Source organism: Fukomys damarensis, unplaced genomic scaffold, assembly GCF_012274545.1.
Source record: "Fukomys damarensis isolate Sample0158 unplaced genomic scaffold, DMR_v1.0_HiC HiC_scaffold_17, whole genome shotgun sequence".
NCBI classification, from domain to species: domain Eukaryota; kingdom Metazoa; phylum Chordata; class Mammalia; order Rodentia; family Bathyergidae; genus Fukomys; species Fukomys damarensis.
In genome coordinates this window covers 31920425-31939380 of record NW_022900929.1, presented here as the reverse complement: position 1 = coordinate 31939380, position 18956 = coordinate 31920425, and the positions used below count along the sequence as shown (strand labels likewise).

General features: G+C 35.9%; 1 protein-coding gene across 2 annotated transcripts in view; it reads left to right on the top strand.

Moving 5' to 3' along the window:
* The window catches only part of Ctdspl2 (CTD small phosphatase like 2), a 74928-nt gene that overhangs the window by 38619 nt on the left and 17353 nt on the right, over window positions 1-18956 (top strand). For both annotated transcript variants that reach the window (XM_010624864.3, XM_010624865.3), the window contains exons 3-8: window positions 571-709; window positions 2872-3021; window positions 7024-7239; window positions 12502-12580; window positions 13101-13212; window positions 15090-15176. In XM_010624864.3, the coding sequence (XP_010623166.1) occupies window positions 571-709; window positions 2872-3021; window positions 7024-7239; window positions 12502-12580; window positions 13101-13212; window positions 15090-15176 (783 nt within the window). The remainder of the gene's footprint in view (window positions 1-570; window positions 710-2871; window positions 3022-7023; window positions 7240-12501; window positions 12581-13100; window positions 13213-15089; window positions 15177-18956) is intronic.

The following is an 18956-nucleotide window of genomic DNA, read 5'->3' as shown; positions in this document are numbered from 1 at the left end:
AAAAAAAAAAAAAAAAGAATAGTATCATTTAGACATGTGGATTGCTCCAAATAAGACAACAAATAGAGAGCTTTGAGTCCTTGGTATTAATTTGGACATTTAAACAATTGAGGCAGTATAGATGTGGCAGTTGGCAGGCCCTGTTTTTTTTTAAAGTTTAGTGCCAACAAGTTCAGTGAGACTCCTCCTACCCTTAGTGGTTAAGGAAATAATCTCTTTTCATAAGAACAGTTCTAAAAATAAGGGAAAATTGGCTGAAAATTCAGAGCACATTGTATAATTCAGTATTTCCATAGTTTGGAAAATTTAGCAAAGTCTCAGGAAAAGATCTGAATTGTGGAATGTTAGAATTGTGGGGATGCTGTAGTTGCATACTGTAACTTCATCGATACTTTTAAAACAAAAATTTCCTGTGTTTTTTTGTTTACACTCTTTGATATTAATTGCATTTTGTTTCTCCAGGATCTGAAAAAACAAGAGAAAGTATACCATATTTTATCATTTAAAACAATGTAACATATAAGGAAGAATGAATGTGCTCAGTGCATGTTTTTCCTCTTATATCTTAAGGAAGAGAGAGAAAATCCTTCGAAACGAAGTAGAATTGAACGTGATATAGATAATAATTTGATCACATCAACACCAAGAGCAGGAGAAAAGCCTAACAAACAGATATCTCGAGTAAGACGGAAAAGTCAAGTAAATGGAGGTTTGTTAATATTTAGATACTGTTTTTCCTAGGAGAAGCAGAGATCTCACTAACGTTCTTTATCTGTTTTTAAAAATCTGTGATGAGTGATTATTGCCTTATTTTTGTAATATTTTATATTCAGTATTTGTAGCATGAAGTGAAATAAAAATTTGTCTTCCAAAAACATTTGGAGTAAAAATAAAGACACAGTAACTATTTAACATAAATATATAAACAGATTGGGCTGTAGTTGTATAGCTCAGTGGTTTAAAGCATTTGCCTATAGTGCATGGAGCCCTGAGTTTAAATCCCAGCACATATATACATAGACACACACACACTGATCTATGGATCAACATTTTTTTAACCTCTAATAACTGCATTTCTTAGAGCAGTGATAATTGATACTTAATATGAGATATGTACAATACTTGTTTCTGGATCATGCTACTTGAGGGCTGAAAAGGTATAGTACTGAGGTCATTTAGTCCAATAGTTCTAAAGTAGGAGTGTAGTATTGTTCCTGTGAGATAGTTATCATTATCTAGAAACTTTTATAGTTGATACACCCTGTTGGAGGGGTTGCATAAGCATCTAGCAAATAGAAGTAAGGGGTGCTAGCAGGCATCCTACAATGCATAGTACAGACCATCACAGCAAAGAATTATCAGGGCCAGTACTTACTGAATACCTGAGGAGCTCCTCAGAGTCTATTAGATGAAAAACGTTAAGGACAAACAGAAAGCTAAACAGAACAATACTTCAGAGCATGGAGTTTTTGTTTGTTTGTTTGTTTTTGTTTTGTTTTGTTTTGTTTTGATACTGGGGATCAAACTCCAGTCGTTGGACTTCTAAGGCAACCTTCAGCACCACTGAGCTAGTTGGTACCACCCCGGCCCATGAAGTTATTTTTTAATTAAAGCTGTCTTCATAGGAGAGCAGTAACCTTGTGTTGTGTCCCCCATCGGTACAGTAATGTATTTTTATTACTTGAAGTGACTGGCTTGGTCAAAAAAGGAGACTGAGCTGGGGATTTAACTCAGTGGTTCTGCTGCCTGCCTTGCAAGTGCAAGGACCCGAGTTTGATCCCCAGTACCAAAAAAAAGGAGACTGAGATGGGCAAGGAGACAAGACAGGAGAGAAAAGAGAGAAAGAAACAAGTTTTGAAAATTTTAACAAAGAAAGAAAGAAATGTAGTCACCCAATTGATTTTATTTTTATATCCCCCCCTCAAAAGAAAAAAACTATGAGAATTGTTACCTACAAGATGCTAGACGTGGTGATGATACAGCCCTCTAATACTAACACATAAGGGGCTGATGCAGGAGGATCACCACAAGTTTAAGGCCAGCCTGAACTAGATAGTGAGACCTTGTCTCAAAAATTTTTTTACTGTACTTATAAGAAATTTATAAATAACTGATTAGTTTTCTTAACCTCTTGAAATGGCACCTTGGTATCCATGAGTTTTTTTGTTTGTGGAGGAGGTGGTGCTGGGGATTGAACTCAGGGCCCTACTCATACTAGGAAAGTGCACTACCATTGAGATATATCCCCAGCCCTCATAAGTAATTTTTGATTCTGCTATGTATAGTTTTTTCTTCGGTAGAGCTATGTTGCCTCTAGTCATATAACTGTCATTCCTTAGAAGTAGATATGAGGGGAAGTTTTATGACAGAGGCAGCACCTCCAAATGCAGACTGAAACAGAATTTTACATTCTGTTTTTGATACTGATAACTTGTTTGCTTGCTTATAAAGAATTTACTTTCTTTTATACTGTGTTGATTTGGAAACTTCCAGTGATTTTAAATGTAACTGTATGTTGGGAAAATTCAGTAAATGTTAGCCTTTCTAAATTATTACAAATACAGTAAGATCAAGTGATTTAGAATTGATTTATTTCATGATTTCTTTCCCTTTTTCTGGCAACAGGGTCTTGCTATATAGTTCAGGCTGACCTAGAACTCAGCAGTCCTTCTGCCTCAGCCTCCTGAGTGCTGAGATTACAGGTGTGTGCTGCCACACCTGGCTATTTCATGATCTCTTAGTAGCACTTCTGAACATTAACAATCTGTTTTCATGAAGTGGTTTTGGAGGTGCTTTAAAAGTCAATATTTACAACACATTTCTAAAAGTCAGTGTTTCATAGATCACAAAGTTTTTGTTTTTCTTCCTTAGAAGCTGGTAGTTATGAAATGACAAATCAACATGTGAAACAAAATGGGAAATTAGAAGATAATCCTTCCTCTGGCAGTCCTCCAAGGACAACACTGTTGGGGACCATATTTTCTCCCGTCTTCAACTTTTTTTCACCAGCAAATAAAAATGGTAAGTGTAAGTCCTTTTTATGTAGTCAAGTATTAACTAGAATTTGGGTTTTAAAGATTCAATTTTTCTGGGGTCTGGGGACCGTGCCTGCCTCATAAGCACAAGGTCCTGAATTCCATCCTGGGTACCAAAAAAAAAAAAAAAAAATCAGTTTTTCTAGTTTTTTCAAAGATCTTTTAAAATCTACTACATATTTTTCTTAGCAACTTAGATTTTTCTGTGTATAATTTCTTAAAAAATACACAATTCTGAAGCATTTTGAAAATGACTGAAATAGGTTATGTTTAATTCTGTTATAGTGAACTCTTCATTATCTGAAAAGCTAGATTGTAAATTGGGTTGGAAGGACAATTTTTATTTTTACTATCTTGGGATGAAATATTCAACTCTTTTTTTTGGGAGGGGTACTGAGGATCAAACTCAGGACCTTGCAGTTGCTAGGTAGGCGTGGTGCCACCCCAGCCCCAACATATAGTTTTTTTTTTTTAAATAATAATTATTTTTTATTGAGTTTATTGGTACAATTTAGGTCTATAATACAGTTACATTCATTAATGGGATCCTGTACCTTCACATGACCCCAGCATATAAAGTTTAAGAGAAACATTCAGTGTTTTTGATTGTTGGAATTGATTAAAAATCTTTAAAACTATAATTTTTTTTTAACCACCCAGCTTATCATCATTTGATTATCCCCCCCTAGGGATTTTTAATCTAGATAAATAGTAATTCACTTCATTTTACTTTTAGGTAAATTGTAAAACTTCCCTAATTCAGACGATTTAAGGTATTTTGAGACAGTTCTTGAGCACATGGAAAAGAATCACTAAATGGTTGTTGTTTGGTTACTTAAGTTCTAATCTTAATTGTGTTTCTGGATAATAGTGCAATTTTAATAAGACATAATGGTACAATGTAAAATCAGGATATTTTGAGGGAGTAAACACTGTAATATATATTAGCACGTGAAAGGACTATAGAGTCCTATAAGAGAAACAAAAAAAATAACTGCTTTTAATTGTTCAATCCTGTCTGTATCTCCTAGACATGTATGAACATATATTAATATCTTGTATAACTAGATGATAGTATATTGGAAATATTGGCATAAAGGAAAGAGAATAGATTTTGAAGTTAAACATGTTTTAAAATTCTGCTTTTGTGCTGGGGATGTAGCTCAGTGGCACCGCACCTTCCTGGCAAGTGTAAGGTCCTGAGTTTGACTTTTGGTACCAAAAAGTAAAATTCTACCTTTGCCACTGTTGAACCACATTACCTTTCACTACTTTAAATCCCAGTTCCTCTTAATCCATGAAATGGAATAATTAAATGTTAGGAGTGTTTTGAAGATTTCAATTTACACAACATATGTTGAACATCTGTAGTGTTCACCATCAGTCATTTGGGACTTAGAAATGAATAACAACACATGATCCTTGTCCTCAGGGAACTTACTTTTTATGTGGGATGGATGTGTGTCCCAGGTGTGGTGGCACACGCCTGTAATCCCAAGAAACTTAGAGGCTAAGGCAGAAGAATTTCAAAGCAAGATCATACTGGGCAATTTAGTGAGAAATCATGAAAGAAGCCAGGAGAGACTTCAGTTCATAGATGCCAGAGGAAGTGAAACTATCCAAGCCCAGGGTCAAAGACTGAATAAAAGAAAATGAGTTTTGAAAAGAGACAGCTGAGCTGCGTTCAGTGGCACTTGCCTCTAATCCTAGCACTTGGAAGGCTGAGGCAGGAAGATCATGATTTTAAAGCTCCTGTCTCGGTAAAGAGAAGAGAGGAGAAACAACTGAGCCTGATAATTAGAAAGTCATTGGTTTCTTTACTAGAATGAATTCAGAGGAGCACTTAGATTGGAAAGCCCAGTATCACTGAGTTAGGAAAATAAAATGAAGAGGAAGAAAAGAGACAGGACCTGGCGTGGCAGTGTATCTCTGTAATTCCACAAGTTTGATGCCAGCCTGAACAACATAGCAAGACTCTGTCTCAAAAAAATAAGAGGAAGAGACAACAGTAGATAAGTTTTATGAAGTTGGGTATGAAGGAAGACTAGAGAAATCAGACTCTAGGGATAGTTTTTCTGCCTTAGGAAAGAAAACAAAGAGAAGATTTCTAGAGACTGTTGCCAGAGTTGGGATTGAAAGAACATTAAAAGTATTTAAATTGAAACAGGACAGGTTTTGGGTTGCTTTTTTTGTGATGCAGAGGAAGCAGTAAAGGTGTGAACAGAAATATGTTTGGAGAAGGAGGAGTTGATGTTTGTTTGATAGTTACAACGTTTTCTTTGAGAAAAGGAGCTTATTTCATTTACTGAGGTAGTCCTGGTGGCATGGTCTTGAAGAGAATAGTGAATGTTTAGAATGGTTGCTCTAGGAAATAAGTAAAGGAGCTGAAGAGACACACACAGAAGTGTTGAGCAGCATGCCATAGGCCTCGTTTACATGGGAGGGTTTGCAGGAGGATCGCTTGAGTTGGAGACCAGCCTGGGCTGCATAGTGAGTTCCAGGTCAGTCTCAACCACATAGTGAGACCCCTATCTCAAAAAACAAAACAAAACAAAAAAGATGGGAGGGTCTTATCTGGAGGATTTTTCCAGTCTTTTTAATTGTATTGTCCTTTAGTAGCCTGAGAAGCCTGTTGGTTGAATAGATTGAAAAGGGATTTCTTGTTATGTGGGGTGGTGCATCAGTAATCGCAGCATTCAGGAGGCTGAAGCAGGAGGATTGCTGTGAGGCAGGAATACATAGCATGATCGTATCTCAAGGAAAAAAAGGAGCTCTCGTCAGAGGAAAAATAAGCGAGCAAGATGCTGAGGGTGTCAGTTTGAGAGTGGATCAAGTGATGCACTATGAAATCTAGGTGGGAAATGCAGGGAAGAGATCACTGGAGGATGTGTTTAGAATAAAGAGACTGACCTTTATCAATCTTGAAGATCAGATATAGTGGGGTATAACAGGTAATTGAAAGTTAGCAGGTTAATATAATCTATAATAATCGTTATATTTCAGAGGTGAATACTTAGTGTTCATTCATGTCCAGTTATAACCATAGTAACACCTGCTAAAAGGCAGTATGAATGAAGATAGTTGGAGCTGAAGAGGGCAATAACTTTGAGGATTAGTTGCTGAAATCACCTGTAATAACAAAAAATACTGTATCAAATAGAAAAGTAAACCTGAGCATTTGTGATGGAGGATTCTGGCAGTATAGATGTCTGCAGGGAAGAGGAGTATGGAATTGTTTAGCTATATGACATCAGCTCAAAAGAACAGGCTTTTTTGCATATTAATAGAAAAGCAGTCGTCTGGCAGCAGCAGTGGGGATAAATGAGTTTTGGTTTAATTATTATATTGAATATAGAATAATGACCATCAAGGGGGAGGATATCAGGAAAAGAGATTTTTAAGAGATTAAATTTGAAGTTGAAAATATTGGGGGTTGTTATGACTTTTGAGATTCTAAAATCCTTCCTAGGTGAAGAATTGGATAACTTCATTCTTTATTATTAAGGTGGGATTTTGTTGATCAATTATTCTTTTGTCTTTTAATAAAAAAGGTTTTCACTATTAAGAGAACATTTAGCTCATTCTTGGATAACTACCTCTGGTAGAAAAATTACAATTGCCCGCATAGCTAGAGTGTTTAGTATTTGTATGAAAGGATAGGGAGCTGTTTGGGGGTAATACAGTACCTATCATAAACTATGTCTTTAATGCTTTAGTTGCTTTAATGAAAAGAAGTTATAAGACGTGGTTGTTACTTGACTATAAATGTTTATGAACTACTTGAAAACTTAAAAACTGTATATTACTTTACCTTATAATAATTTTTCTCATTGTTTGAAATGTCTTTAAAAATACACAAAATGGTATCCTTAGCTTTGTTCTTTTGTGAATTATCCACTTAAATAAATTGTATAGTGGTAATTTAATTAAGTTTTTCTAAGTATTAAGAGTTTTTAAGTGATGATAGTATACTAAATGATGATTTCAGGAACATCAGGATCAGATTCCCCAGGACAAGCTGTGGAAGCTGAAGAGATAGTAAAACAACTTGATATGGAACAAGTGGATGAGATCACTACCAGTACTACTACATCAACCAATGGAGCAGCTCACTCAGCTCAAGCAGTTCCAGTGAGGACATCGATAAACAATGGGTTAGAAGAAGCAGAGGAAACAGTTAATCGTGATATCCCTCACCTTACAGGTAAAAAACAATTCCTTTTTAAAAAATGTATTATCCCTATCTTCACAGATTAAATGCTTAAGTTTTTGTTTCTTGAAGTTTAAAAAAAATTGAAACACAACGTTGTCCCATATATCCAAGTCATTATTTGCACCTGTAGGTCTGAGGTCCCTACCTAGAGGTAGTCTCATACCTTCAGATTTGCTTCATATTACCGCCAACCTTGGAGACTTATATTCCTAGATCTCTTCCTGTAGCTCATTGTTGCGCCCTAACCATGGATTTTTAAAAAGCCCTGACATAATTATTGTGTTCCTGGCCAGTTGACATTGAAATGTGGAAACATACAAGATCAAGAATTTATTATCTCTGAGAGTTGTGGGTACAAAAAGTACAAGATGAAATCTGCTGGGCATGGAGCACATACCTATAATCCTGGCACTCTGGAAGCTGAAGCAGAAAGATCGCCTCAGGTTCAAGGCCAGCCTGGGCTACATAGTGAGTTTAAGTCCTTGTCTCATAGCAGCCTTGTCTCAAAAAACAAAACAACAACAAAAAATGTGTTCCATTCTTCTTCTTCTTTTTGTTTGTTTTTTTTTTTTGTTTTTTTTGTTTTTTTTTTTTCTTTTTCTTTTTCTTTTTCTTTTTCTTTTTCTTTTTCTTTTTCTTTTTCTTTCTTTTTCTTTTTCTTTTTCTGGTATCAGGGATCAAATTCAGAACCTTGTGTTTGAGAGTCAGGCATGGTGCCATTGAGCTAAGTCCCCGGCTCTCCATTCTTAAAAGTGAAATAAAACTAAGGATAGGCCATCTTCCTCTGAACTAATTTCATCTTAGATTCCTCTCTCTTCCCCTCTGTTCCCCTCCGCTCTTTTTTTTGAGGCAAGGTCTCACTATGTAGCCCAGGCTGGCCTTGAACTAAGGGCAATCCTCCTGCTGTGGCCTCTCCAGTGCTGGGATTATAGGTGTGTTCCACCATGCCATTCCTATATTTGTTTTCTGTTCCTTATGGTACCATGTACTGATTAAAAAACATGATTGGGTCCGAGGAAGTACAATAATATATGTATTTCTGAATATAAAAGAGAAGCCGAGCGTGGTGGCCCATGCCTGTAGTCCCAGCACTTGGGAGGCTGAGGCAGGAGGATTGCTTTGAGTTCAGTACCAATCTGGTCTACACAGTGAATTCCAGGTCAGTCTCAACTACATAGTGAGATCCTGTCTCAAAAATAAATAAATAAAAAGAGAGAAACTTTTTTGTTTGTTTGTTTTTGAGACAGGGTCTTGCTTTGTAGTTTAGACTGCTATGTATGTATCCCAGGCTATGTATCCCTCAAACTCCGGGATCCTCCTGCCTCTGCCTCTAGAGTGTTGGGATTGCAGGCGCGCACTACTACGTCCAGCTGAAACATATTTTAAATAACTGAAACAGCAGTAAACATTTTAAAGAAAAAAATATATGCTGCACACACACACACACACACACACACACACAGTATAACCCAATAATATTGTGAAGAGAAAAACAGGAAAGATATATTTTAAATTCATTAAGTAAAAGATTCTTTGATGTTAAGCACAAAATTTAATAATACTGAATCTTACAAGCAGATCAACAAGATTATAAATAGGTAACTCATGTTTTCATGGGTAAAACTTGAAAATTGACCTGTCGTTTTATGTTGATTACTTTGCCCAGGGTTGTGAAGCTAATAATGAATGGTGAAGTATACAGTTCAGGGCTCTTGGCTTTTTGTTTGATATCTGTTCTGTTCTCCTGCTGTCTTAGTGTTTCTTTTTTCTAACAGCTGTGAAGGAGAAAGTATTTCTGTAACTTTTGTGGTCTCTAGAGGAGAAGACTATAGTAGACTCATTCATTCCCCTAACATGAGTACATATTTTTTTTGTGTGTGATGGAAATTATTGACACAAATGAGGATAAAATGATTACTTTATAGTGTGGTGAGCACTGTTGAAAGTAAGTGAGCAAAGTGACACAGTGGCCCATTGCAGCTACTCTGGGATGGTAAGATTAACAGAGGTGACATTGATCATAAGAGATAAATACAAAAATAAACTAAGAAAAGATAAAAATGAATGCAAAAGCACAACTTTTTCCTAACTTTGATAATGTTGTCAAAGAGAACAGGAAGGCTAGGAGGCCGGCTCTGCCATTTACTTAGCTTTAAAATGGTGATGAGCTGGGTATGGTGGTGCAAGCCAGTAGTCCTGGGTCCTCAGGAAATGGAGGTGGGGGAATCACTGAGTCCGAGGAGTTTAAGATCGTCCTGTTCAACATAATGAGAAAATTAAATAAATAAAATACAAGCTTTTGAAGGTTAAATATGATGAAATATGAAAAATAATTTGTAAGAAGGCTGGGGATTTAGCTCAGCGGTTCGGTGGCCTGCCTTGAATCCCCCGGTACCACAAAAAAAAAAAAAGTAAGAACTCAATAAATATTCTTTTCTTTCTCTAAAATTATTGGAATTTGTGTTTTTGTTGTTTATTTTTTTGTGTGTGTGTGGTACCAGGGATTGAACTCGGGTCCTTGCGCTTGCAAGGCAGGCCACCAAACCGCTGAGCTAAATACCCAGCCAGCCTGAAGTTACAGGAATTTGAAACAGTAAAGTAGTTGGAAGATATCTTGATGTTAATGAACCACTATAGGTATATAGATAGATTAATAAAAATTTTGCATTACATCCGATGTCATTCATTAGACATACATACTAGATGACCTAGTCTAAGATGGTATAAACATATAATTGCAAAAAGGATCACTTTTTGTCTGTAAAGATTATTATGCACCAACATTCTGTTTCTATAGAATGATTACAGTAATTTCATCATTCCACTCTAAACTTTGTATCTCTGACACATATTACTAGCCTAGCTTAAGGAGTCTTCATCCTCTCCTATTTAAGTTATAATTATTGTTTTAGAAAATTCTCAGCATATATCTAGAGTGTTATCAGTTGATGTAGTCTTAGCTTAAACAGAATGAATTATATGGCATGGAATATAGGTTTACCTCTTTGTTTTTGATCTTTTGAGAGAGTCTCACTGTGTTCTTCAGGCTGGACTTGACCTCACTATGTAGTATATAGCCCAGGCTGGCCTAAAATTCACTCATGCTGATCCCTCCCCCTTACACTCCCCAGTGCTAGTATTGCCAGTGTATGCCATCACACTCACCTTAGAATTGCCTCTTGATTAAAGTTGCTTGCAATTTAGAAATAGGGCCAGGGATTTAGCTCAGCGGTTCGGCAGCCTGCCTTGCAAGCCCAAGGACCCGAGTTCAATCCCTGGTACCAAAAAGAAAAAAAAAAGTTGCTTGCAATTTAGAAATAAATTTAAAGCAGCATTTCTTTTGTTTTGTTTGTTTGGTTTTGGTTTTGGTTTTTTGAGACAGGGTCTCACTATGTAGTTGAGACTGAACTGGAACTCACTATGTAGCCCAGACTGGTCTCACACTCACAGCGATCCTCCTGCCTCAGCTTCCTGCGTGCTGGGATTACAGGCAAGTGCCACCATGCCTGGTTTAAAGCAGCATTTCTTTATAAGAAAGTTGTTTTTGTCCTCCTGGGACTTGAACCAAAGGCCTTGCACATTCTAAGCCAGTCATCTACTGCTGAGCTACATCCTCAGCATAGCCAGACAGAAGAATTTCTTAACTGGTAAAGATCATAGATAGCCTTGAAACTCCTGGGAAAATGTACATACATTTTTTTCATAAGCCTTCAGTGGGGTTTATGAGCTTTTAAAACAATGTATCTTGACTGATACATAAAAACAAAAATCATGTATGTTAATAAGGTGTATCCATGGGCTGTGGATTTATTTAGCTCAGTGGTTCTGCCGCCTGCCTTGCAAGCACAAGGACCCGAGTTTGATCCCCGGTACCAAAAAAAAAAAAAAAAAAAAAAGGTGTATCCTATAGTGATCAGTGCATACATACACTGTAATTTTTTTAAATGAGGTTAAACATTTATCTCTGGGCATTTCTCCTTAGTAAAGAAAATACTCAGAATCCTTTCTTCTAGCCGTTTGAAGTGTACAGCACATTGTTGTTACCGGTTAAGTAGCACCTCAGAACTCCTTGCTTCTAACTGTAGCTTGGCACTCACTCATCAGCTTCTTTCCCTTCACTCCCACCAGGCTCTGGTAACCACCATTAATGAAATGAACTTTTTAAGATTTTGAATATGGGTGAGATCATATATTACAAGTCTTTTTGTACATGGCTTGTTTCACTTAACCTAATGATCTCAAGTTCCATCCATGTTGTTGCAGATGACAGAATAATAGACTTGTTTTGTTTTAATTTGTTGGTGCTAGGGATCAAACCCAGGGCCTTGTATTTGCTAAGCAAGTTGTCTACTGCTGAACTACATCCCAGTCCCTTAGTGGACTCATAAAAACTGTTCTAGGGCCAGGGAGTTAGCTCAGTGGTTCTGCTGCCTGCCTTGCAAGTGCAAGGACCCAAGTTCGATCCCTGGTACCCCCCCGCCCAAGAAAACCTATTCTAATGGATCTTAGAACTTAAAACCATATTTGAATCTGTTGTCAGCATATATTCATTTGACAGCCTATATGTGTAAGGTGTAGTACTGCTACAAGAGCACCATAAAATCTTTATAGTTAAAAAAAAATCTTAACTGGGCCTGGTGGTGCATGCCTGCAATCCCAGCGCTCAGGAGGCTAAGGCAGGAGCATCACTGAGAATTGGAGGCCAGCCTGGACAACACAGGGAGACCTTGTCTCAAAAACACCCAAATAAAGAAACAAAACAAAATCTTTGTAGTTACAAATATAAACCCTATTCAGATAGAAATTAAATTTTTGTGCTCCCCCCCCCATACTGGGGATCGAACTCAGGACCTTGTACTTGTGAGGCAGGCATAGTGTCCCTGAGCTGAATCCTCAGCCCCTGCAATTAAATTTTTGTGGAGTATTATTTTTTATTAGCTATTAAGTTTTCTTTTAGCTGATAGGAATCTTCATCCTAGTCGCTGTGTAGTTTGCCATTTTGTTTGCAGGAGTAATTTTTTCCTTTGGATATAGAGTTATTTCTCTCTGTAACTAAATTTGCTTTTAAATGCTATTTATGTATTATTTCTGTTTTTAACCTAAGATACATAGAACCTACAAAAGATCTTTTACAGAAACAGTAGAAATACATACTTCATGATAAGCACAGATTAAAAGTTAACATTTGGTCTTGAATGTGATCCCTGGTACAAAAAAAAAAAGGTAACATTTTGCTTTCACTTTATTAAATAGCACCAGTGACTCCAGAGAGTGGTTATTCATCAGCCCATGCAGAGGCCACCTATGAGGAAGACTGGGAAGTATTTGACCCGTGAGTTGTTTCTGTGGTTTAAAATTTTTTTTCTTCCTTTCCTTAATATTTCAAATTTGTAATGATACAAAAAACGATGTGTATTCAGCAGAAAGCTTACTTTGAATTTTGAATTTTTCCTGGGCTAGCAATATGTGGTAAGATACTTTTGTGCAGTGCTGGACCAGCAGCAGTTCCCAGTCAGCCATGTGATCAGGAAGAGAAATAAACAATACCCTACTTGTCATCTATTGCTAATTATTGGTATTAGGTAGGTCAGGTATATTAAATGCATTCTCAACTTAAGATATTTTAAATTTAAGATGGGTTTACCAGAAGGTAGAACATGTGACCTATAGGAAATTAATACTTCTACTGTGTTATGGAGACATCAGTTTGCATGTTCCCACTTTTGCTTACATATTTGGTAAGTTTAGTTTACTTAGTTAAATATGCTTTACTTAAACATTTTTAAACAGGCTGAATTTAGTGTTATGCTTTATAAAGAAATGTTAAAATTTTCATAAAATTTGATTTATAGCTATTATTTCATCAAACATGTTCCACCACTGACAGAAGAACAACTAAATAGGAAACCTGCTCTTCCATTGAAAACAAGAAGCACACCAGAATTCTCCCTAGTTTTAGATCTGGTAAGTGTATTATCTATAGCAGCAGAAAGAAGAGGAAGTCTCTTTTAAAGTAACAGTTTAGAATAACTAAAAGAGTTGGGCATGGTGGCACACACCTATAATCCCAGCAGACAGAAGGCTGAAGTAGGAGGGTCACCATGAGTTGAGGCCAGGCTGGGCTACATAGAAAGTTCAAGGCCATCCTCAACTCCTTAGTTGAGACCCTGTCTCTCTCTCTCTCTCTCTCTCTCTCTCTCTCTCTCTCTCTCTCTCTCACACACACACACACACACACACACACACAAAAAGAATGTAGAGCTAATGCAGTGGTATACAGCATTGAGGGACACTTAGGCAGGAGGACATCAGTTTTGAGTCCCACCTGGGCAATTTAATGTGACTTTGTCTCAAAATAACAAAAAGGCTTAGGAATACAGCTCAGTGGTATAGTGCCCCTGGGTTCAGTCTCTGGGATAGGGCAAAAATAGGAATATGAATGAATGAGTAGCCATCATACTTATAATATGTCACATAACTATAATGACACATACCTATAATCCAAAAGTTCAAGCTCAGCCTAGGCCACTTAGCAAGAGCCTGTCTCAAAATTTAAAAAATTTAAAAGGGTTAAGGATTTAGCTGAGTTCAACAGTCTTGTGTTTAATTCCCCAGTACCACACACACAAAATCTGTCACAATATTAATGGAAGCCTTGCTTTTGTTTTTAAGCATTTATGACTTGAGAAATATGGATATTTGCATTTAACAAGTCTTATTTTCTTATTCTCGCTTGTTTGTTTGTTTTTGTTTTTTTGAGACAGGGTCTCACTATGTAGGTGAGACTGACCTGGAACTCACTATGTAGCCCAGGCTGCTCTCGAACTCACAGTGATCCTCCTGCTTTAGCCTCCCGAGTGCTGGGATTACAGGCATGCACCACCACGCCCAGCTTCTTCTTTTTTTTTTTTAATACTGGGAATCAAACTCAGGACCTTGTGCTTGTGAGGAATCCATGGTGCCAGTGAGCTAAATCCCTGGCCCATTTTTTAATGCTCTTAATGAGAAAACAGGATTTGATAATAAAAAATAAATTTTCAAGCTGGGTTGCTGGTGCATGCCTATCCTATAATCCCAGCACTCGGGAGGCTAAGGCAGGAGGATCACTGTTAGTTCAAGACCAGCCTGGGCCATAGTGAGTTCCAGGTCAGTCTCAACTACATAGTGAGACCCTGACTCAAAAAAACAGAAAAAAAAAAAAATTCATTGAATGCTATTTAAACAATACAGCGAAAGGTATTCATGAGATACTGGAACATCTATTCTCCTTTGTAAGATTCTTTAATGCGAAGCTGAAGATAAGGAATTATGTGAATAGAATATATGTGTATGTGTGTGTATACACACACACACACACACACACACACACATATGTATGTATGAATGAATGACTGGTTTGTGCATATGAATGAATGATTCTAAACTTCTGTTTGCTAAGCATAAAAAATATGTGTGATTTTAATAGAAAGTCGGCAGTTGCAGAGCTCAGAGCAGTGGTTCTCAAATTTGAGAATACATCAGAATCACCTGAATAGCTTAACCAAAGATTGTTGAACTCCATTCCCACCAAGTTTATTATCAGAAATGGAGCTGGAGAACTTCATTTGCATTTCTGATTAGTTCCCAGATGATGATGATGCTGTTTATTGGTCCAGGAACTACTGCTACATTTGAGAACAAGTGACTCCTATCATAAATCGCTATACCACATGTAATATATGAATATAAAATTCTACATGTGATTGGGTGCTTTAATGTTGTTTGTAATCATGATTACATAAAATTATTTATGACATTTCTTTTAATATAGTCTCATTCAACATATTTTTTTTTATTTTAAGGATGAAACACTAGTGCACTGTAGTCTAAATGAGCTAGAAGATGCAGCACTTACTTTTCCAGTCCTTTTCCAAGATGTCATATATCAGGTAATTTTAAAAATTTTAACTTGACATTTGGCCTGTTAGGTCACATTTTAAGCCAAAAAACAAAAATAACTTTAATGTGTTATTCAGTGTATTTTTCTGTAGATTTCCTAATGGATTTCATCAGTCTTTTAATGGTCTGTTAACACAAAGTAGCATTCATGCTAGATAGTTACATAAAATATTAATTTGTTAACAAAGAACACAAACTTTTTTTATCCAGAGATATCTGTTAGTTTCATAATCTGTTTGCCAGCAGATGGAGGCAGGAACACTGACATACATCCTTAAGAGGAGCATGCCAGGTTAACACCTGGAGTTGTCCCCCTACCCCATCCCCCAAATGTAATTAATATAAAGAAAACTCATTCCTTCTTGGTCAGTTTTATTCCTGGTAGCAATACAATCTGTAAAGTTAATAGGCCTAATTTATATTAAGCACAAAATTCTAGGCTATTCTAGTTACTGCTTTACCTAAAAAGTTTGGTATTTCTCTTATCTGTGTGATATGCAGGGAACCTTGCAGACTATATACTCAAGATTTCATTGTGGGTTATATTTGTTGGCCATAGATTTTACTTTAAGATCTCTTTGTCTTAAGATTGTATTAAGTGAGTACACTTTGAAAAGTACTTTTCTGTGTTGGCTGTTGTGTATTTAATTAGTATTATATTCATATGTACCAGTTGTAGAAAGATTGGGGAGGGGTAGAGAATTTGTTGTTTCTCACAAGGAAGCTGACTTAAAGATTAGCTACATAGAAGCACAAAGCATTTACTGTGTGTATACTTAAAAGGTTTTATGATTGTATATGTACTCTTTATAGGCAATTAGAATGTGATTATAGTTTTCTAGGCAGATTTTCGTTGCTGTCTCATAGGAATTAAAAATTTTGGAGTTAAGTAGAAGTTTGTGCCTCAGGGCTACTTTACCAAATACTTTGTCTAGTGATGAGTCATAAGAATATTTACTTTAGCAGTAACTCAGTTCTAATTTAACCTAAATAGGAATTAAAAGCATAGTAATATCTGAATACTATTATTCACCTCCCTTCTATGTAAACTAATTTTAGTCAGTATAATCAGGATCAGCAAAATATATATATACAGGATTTTAAGATGTTTCTGTTTATTTGGTTCAAGGCAATTCTTTTTTCTTAATAAGACACTCTTTACCCCATAGGTTATTCATGTTTATTGCACATCAGAGACAGTTTTTTGGCAAATGTAAATAGTATAACTAACTTATTTTTCTCTGTTTAGCTCAGTAAGCTACTTGGTGTTTTGTTTGTTATTTTTTGGGGGGGACGATAGTGTTTGAAAACAGTGGCTCTAGGGCCTTGAGTTTGGAAAGGAAGCTACTTGAAAAATATAGGCAAATAATGATTTTTAGATGACTTCTTAAGCTTCCAAATTTGAAATTAATTTCTTACAGATGGTTTTCGGTCTGTTTATGTAATTTTTAATAGTGATGTAAGGAACCTGGAAAGTAAATTTGATTCAATAGGACTGTAAAATTGAATCTTTTTTTATTGCTCCCACCATTTCTGCTTTAACTCTTATCTTTTTAAAAGTTCTTATTATTTTAATGTGGATCTGGATAGTTGTCTTATTTTGAAGAATAGGCTTATAGCAGTACATATTGACTAATACTTTATACTGTACCTACCTCTAGAATTCTAAAAACTTAATATATTCTGTATTTTGAAACTGAAACTGAAAATGACCAGAAAATTTGAATCTTAGAAACTATGGAGATGGTCTATTTTAATACTATAACTGACTTACTACATCAAGGACAGAGTTTAGTTCACTTTCAGTAAATTTTTGACTATGTCCATAGTTAATATTGAGTATATTCCCTTGGATTTCTGGTTTTTGGCATAGCCAGACATTCTGTCTGCTTTTTAAAAAATTACTGAAGAAATCTTTGGGTTAGGGTTCCCCTAGTTTTTTCAGACCAGCAAGCTCCCTTTAAACAGGGAATGATGTCTTTTAAACTTTCAGTGGTGTTGTCTCCATCTACTGGCAAAGAAGAAATATACACAAGGGTCTGAGATGATCTAAGAGATTTTGGAGAAACCACATTATTAGGTAAGATGTAACTTACATATTTAACCACTATACTGTAATGTGGCCCACTTAAAGGTAGAAACCTGTAAAATACTGTATATACTCTTTAAAATTTTGAGGTAAAATTTACTTGATATGAAACTATTTTTCAGTGAATATCTATATATTAGTACATATATCAGTTCCATAGTATTATATTCTTTCTCTTCTCTTCTCCCCACCCCTATCTTTCTTTTTCTGTTAAGATAGGATCAGATTTTTTTTATCTGAATCAAGGCCGGATGAGACTGTTGGTTGTTTTTGTAAGTCTGTTATAGTTGACCCATATCTAATTTTAATTCTACGTATTATTTCTTCCATTTGAAAATAATTTAAAGGGTAATTGTAGTAAATATATCTTAACAGTCTTCTGTATCCAGAGTTGGCAGACTTGGCATAAAGGGCCAGTTATAAATATTTGAGGTTTTGTGGTCTTTGTTCTAGTACTTTTTCTGCCATTGTAATATAAAAGTAGCCATAAATGAAAAAGCATGTTTGTGTTCTAGTAAAACTTCATTTACAGAAATAAGTAGAGGGTGGATTTGGCTAGTAGGCTATAGTTTGCTGATGCATGGTCTAATAATTATGAGAGTATATACAGTAAATTTACATATTCTAAGTGGAAGCAAGTAATCAAATGCTCATCAAAATTTTTGTTACCATTTATGGAAAAGTTAAGTTAGGTCCACAGTAATCTGGTTGTGAGCTTTCCTAGTTTTTGCCCCCCAGATCAAAGCATAGGGAAACTTGAGGTGGTCACTACTCACATTTAAATATTGCCTGACTTCATGATACATACTCTTTATTTGATTGATAAGTAGGAATAAATTTGATTAATGAAAGTGTTGGAATTTTTGAGCAGGTAGATTACTGAAGTCTAAATTTAGTAATATTTGAATTTAATTTCATTAGGGAATAAAATATGTTAAAATCCATCTCAAAAATTATTGTACTAATACCACATGGAGTAAACAGGTTACAGTTTCTTGTGTATGGATACAATCATTTGAATGAAGAACTGACTTTAAAGTAGGGTATGGCACTCACAGAGGCAAAAATGTATAGATTTTTCATTGAATTGGCGTTTTCTTTAGATTTTTTTTCCCTAAAAATTATTATGTAAGTAGTTATTGGGGAAACATTGATTCATGAAATGGTAAAAATAGATTTGATATCCAGATAAACAAGTGCATGTTCACTTCCAGTGCACATGTTTAATCTGTATATTTAGTTTATATTGACACATTTTCAGGAAATCCATCTCATGGTGTTACTCAGTTAAGAGGTCTCCACTGTATTTAGTTTCTGTTCCTGCAGATGCACCAATTCAAGACTGTAGGTCATCTCACTCCCTCTTCCATCCAGAAGATGACTACTATCCACAAGCAGGACTGAATCAAAAGACATTTTTCACTTAGCCCTTGAGCTGAAACACCTCCTCGATGACCTTCCTCTATCTCCATCAAGAACTGGAGCTCAGTTTTTTGAAGATGTAATAGAGCTACTCAGCCCAAATGTGGCTGTTTGAAGACAAAAAGAAGATACCTCATATGTTTCACCACAGTGCAGCCAAACGTAACTGTGTTGTCCAACTCCTCAATTTTGTAAAGTATGGCAAGGGAATGTTGAGTTTTTGATTGTTCACCAGTAAGACTTTAGCCAGTCAGCGGCT